The 4,238-nt window shown below is 46.5% G+C and overlaps 1 protein-coding gene across 2 annotated transcripts; it reads right to left on the minus strand.

Moving 5' to 3' along the window:
* Positions 1–390: 390 nt before the first annotated feature.
* Positions 391–2,254, minus strand: LOC105703031 (methyltransferase-like protein). 2 transcript variants are annotated; one of them, XM_012431086.2, is made up of 6 exons: positions 1,971–2,254; positions 1,538–1,690; positions 1,142–1,447; positions 950–1,063; positions 710–882; positions 391–653 (listed from the first exon to the last, which is right to left on the minus strand). In XM_012431086.2, the coding sequence occupies exons 1-6, from the start codon at positions 2,126–2,128 to the stop codon at positions 514–516; spliced, it is 1,044 nt and encodes a 347-aa protein (XP_012286509.1). In that variant the 5' UTR covers positions 2,129–2,254; the 3' UTR covers positions 391–513. The 2 variants fall into 2 exon arrangements, with proteins under 2 accessions (XP_012286509.1, XP_012286508.1); XM_012431085.1 differs by having other exon boundaries at positions 1,817–2,075.
* Between the last annotated feature and the right edge of the window lie 1,984 nt (positions 2,255–4,238).

A 4,238-nucleotide genomic window follows, 5' to 3' on the forward strand; every position in this document is an offset into this window, starting at 1 on the left:
CATAAATATTCCTAAGTCCGCAAGCGGCTGCAAAAAGTATTTTAATTATACAAACGAACTATTATTATCGGTGATAATAAGAGTTATATTTTTCTTAGCCTGACTTGAAATAACGTAATGATTAACCAAAGGTCATTGTTTTATATTATGTGGTCTTGCTAGAATAATGATTGTTTTATATGTACATACATATATTGTTGACTCATTATAATTTTCTCGACGGATCTCGGTGGAACACCGTCGTTTCTGGCCAAGAGAATTATTCTTGGCCAATGTATGTGTATTCCACTTTCTTCTTTGAGCATTATAATAAACTGTAAGCCATTGAAGTTTAAACATACACGCTTCCGTTCGGTAAAACCTTTTATCCTTTGAGAACGAAAACGTAAATTAAATGTTTATAAAAAATAATTTATTTATTCCTCAAATTACTTCTATACAGCATGTATATTTATACATATTAACTGCACGTTGTCCATAAAAATTCACAATTTTTTATACAATTTATTCGCGTTAAGGTAACTTACGGAACTTGGCTTGTATCCATACTCGATACATTGTCACTTGTTTTCCTCGATTAACTTGCAATCTCTTATCGACGATGCATTGTTCTTCCGAAAAACCACAATTACCAAAAAGATTTTTAATTTCTTCTGTAAAATGACATTAAATATAGTGTATGCAGCACGAAGTAAGTATTTCATCTTACCTTGGGTAAAGAAATACACTCTGGTTCCATCTCCTCTGGCATAAAAATTGTCTCCTAAACACCGACCCTTCTTGAACCTCAGCTGTGACATATCGTACCTTCCATAATCTCGGAACAACACCAATCCATTCGGCTTTAGATAGTAATGAATCTGTTTAATTACATGTTCCATTCTAGAATATTTTCATTTATTAATCACTGAGAAAATATTATCTCAAAGTCATAACAATAGTTACTCACTTATCAGGCATAATACTGGACAACACAAATATAAGTACTACTATATCCAGACTTCCGGGCTCAAAAGGTGGTGCCCAATCATCTTGCGTCGCATCGAAAACAAATGCTTTACACCTTTAAAAATTAGAAAAAGGAATGTCACTATTTTTAGTTTTCGGTTCACAATGCAAAGGAATATAATTAGTATTTTACCTGGATGTGTCGTAATCAGGATTTTGCTTTAATATGTCGATAGCTATCTTTGAGAAATCACAGCAATATACAAACAAATTAGGATCTTTGTTGTACATGAGAACAGGAAATACTGTATTTCCTACGCCACACCCAATTTCAAAGATATTTGTTGTTCCAGTTGACGGTACATCAACGGATTTAACGAATTCCGATGTACCATCGCTAATTTGTACGACTCGTACTGGATTCTCTAGATTAGATTCAGCCGTTCTTGGAGCTAATTCAGGGAACTCGGTAAATAGCCAATGTCTGTCTTTAAAAAATCTAATAAGAAGTGTCAACGAATTAATCATAAAAGGTATTTTAATCAAAAGTAAGATGTCCCTTTTGTAAAAAAGAATAATTACTAATTACCTATTTTGATGAATTCCATAAAACTTATCCCAATTCGTGTGTGCTTCGACCTCATATTTCTGTACAAGGTCAGAAGATGCTTTAATGGAAGAATTATCAGCAACGGCACGAAAAGCATGTGCTTCCTGGTCTTCGTCCCAGGTTACGTTATCCCTACAAATTAACAATACCTATTACGCCCAAATACAAGTGATTTTATGAATCAACATTTTTTATATGGTCAAATAATGGCAGTCTAAGTGCTTCTACGAATTTCAAACGTCATCCTAAATCTCGTACCATGCATTGTATTCATAAATATCATTCCTATTCGTCAAAAAGCGTGATCCTCCTGGCGGTTTTTTCCGATACTGCGTGGACTGCATCTTATAGGTTATAAGTCGCCAAACTCGTTTCGCATTGAAAGGCTTGAAAAATCCAAATCGATTCGTACCAAGCATTGTGTCGAAACACGTTGTCTCCTTCCTCCAGGGTTCGGTTTCCAAATTGTAATCTTTTCGTAGAAGATTCACTTTTCATCACATCTGCGTCCGGCATGGGAGTCGCCATCTTTAAAAATGCCTCGTCAGGGACGTCATCCTCGACCGTCATGCGCAATGAAATTCACGCACCCTGTAGCACGTAATCGTAGATATACTCATCGTGCCCTCCATCGTGCTACTAACTCGATACGAATCGAACTCTTTTCGCAGAGACTACCTCGGTAGCCCAAATTTCTCTCCGCGCCGAAACACCCCTTGCCTCCGATGTCACGAAATCCGCTCCAGAATTTCCGTTCCCTCCATGATCGATTAAATCGAATGCTGGATCCGCCATCTTTAAAGAAACCGCATCACGTGGTCCTGCTCCTCCGTGATATGGTAATCTTGCATTAACTACATGAACGGTGAAAAATACGCCTCGACGGCTCTAGATTCCTGTGAAGCCCTTAAATATCCGTCCACGCTATTTCTAGATTTATCGAGCGCTACAAAGAGGGTTCAACCGACACGTGTCGGAGAAGACGGGCACCGGGTCCGCCATCTTTAAAGGGTCGACCACGTGGCCCCGCTCTATCCGCGATGCATTCTTTCCTCGAAGGACTTGACCAAAGGATTCCGAAATCTAGTCGGTCCATCCTAATCGGAGGATCGCGTCTCCGGTGACGGAAAACCGAAGCCCATAGAAGAGGATAAAGAGACACGTTCGATAACGGAAACTCGACTCGAAGGAGCAGTCGGGAGTCCGGTTCCGTCCGAGCACCGGCGACGCCCCGACGTCTCGATCCCGCCGGGTCCCTAGGGGAACGATCGATGGCTCGCTTCGCCCTTTCTCGATGTTTTTATGCGGGTTAGTATTGGCCTGGATCGCGACTCAAATGGAGCCCCTCAGCGATCTCCGTTTCCTTTGGATCCGATCTCCCGAAAAGAGACCTCTGCGGCATCGACGACTCAAAGGAAACGCATACGGAGTCTCTTTCCGAAAATTCGGAGGAATCGCAAAAGGAGCGACTTCGATTCCCCGATTCCCCCGAAACACGAGGATGACCGCATCGGCGTCCGCGTTGCGGAGCGTCTAGCGCCGCGGCGCTAACCTAAGGGGTGGTTGCCCTCGTCTGTGCTTTGTGGGAAATGGCCGCTCGATAACGCGTAGCTCCTCTCTTCTCCCTCTTTCTCGGTCTCGCTCCGGCTCCCTCCCTCTTCGTCCTGCCGCCCCGAAAGGCGTATAGCGACCTTACTCCATTCCAGCCGGCGTCGCCCGGAGCGAACTCGGCGAAAGGTCGATCACTGCCCTTAGAGAAGACCATCCTCCTCCCCTCCTGGCGAAGGAGGCGAGGTCCTAATCTCTCGTCCCTCGAGACCGTTCCGTCTGGCCAGGAATATGAAAAAGGACTCCAGGACGAGGGAGACGACCCTCTCCCCCTTTCCACAGGACGAGCCTAGCCGAGTTGCGCCCCGATCGCCGCCATCTTTGTTCGACTCGGAGGAGAGAAGCCCCGACGTTAGTCCTCCACGCCCGCGGGGAAGGACCCTCGAAGGAGGCCGGAAGTAGCTCCAGTTTCCGCGGAAGGTAATCGATAGGAGCGAGGGTCGAAGAGCCCTTCCCAAACGGCGTGGTTTCTCCGGGAAAAGGGTTGCCCTTATCGACGTTTCCGCCGAGACGGTCGCCTTCCCGAGAGAGAACTCGAATTCGTCGGGAGCGCGGCATCGATTTTCGAGGACAGCCTCGAAGCCGACGCGGTCTCCGGGCCCGGCGGAAACACCGTCGAGTGGTGATGAAAGGAGGAGTCTCGAAAAAAATCCGAAGGCAAAATGGCGTGGAAAGGCGCGAAGGTCAATTCGCGGCGGGGCGTGGGGTGCGCGCGCAGTCTCCGCGCCCTTCCGACGGCGCAGGGCGCTCCGGGTTGTATTTTATCATCCGGGGGATGGCAACCCCAAAGATCGTCCGGGCAATGACCTCGAGCCGCGTTTCAGGATACATCCCGGCGCGAGGGGATCGCCCGCAGCCGAGTGGGCGAACGGGCGAACAATGGGAATGCTTAAACCTCCTTCCGCCTCTCGTTAAAGGGCGATGACGGCGGCTTTCCCTCCGAACCAGACGGAAGAGGCGCGCGGAGCTTTTTTCGACGACTCGCCATCCGGGGATTATCGCGTTCGTCGAGGCTTCTCGGTCCCCCCTCTTCCTCGCTCCGATCTCGGTGGCGAACCTTCAATTTTCCAGC

The sequence above is a fragment of the Orussus abietinus genome, unplaced genomic scaffold, assembly GCF_000612105.2.
Source record: "Orussus abietinus isolate OABI.00-Male unplaced genomic scaffold, Oabi_2.0 scaffold65, whole genome shotgun sequence".
Classification (NCBI taxonomy): Eukaryota; Metazoa; Arthropoda; class Insecta; order Hymenoptera; family Orussidae; genus Orussus; species Orussus abietinus.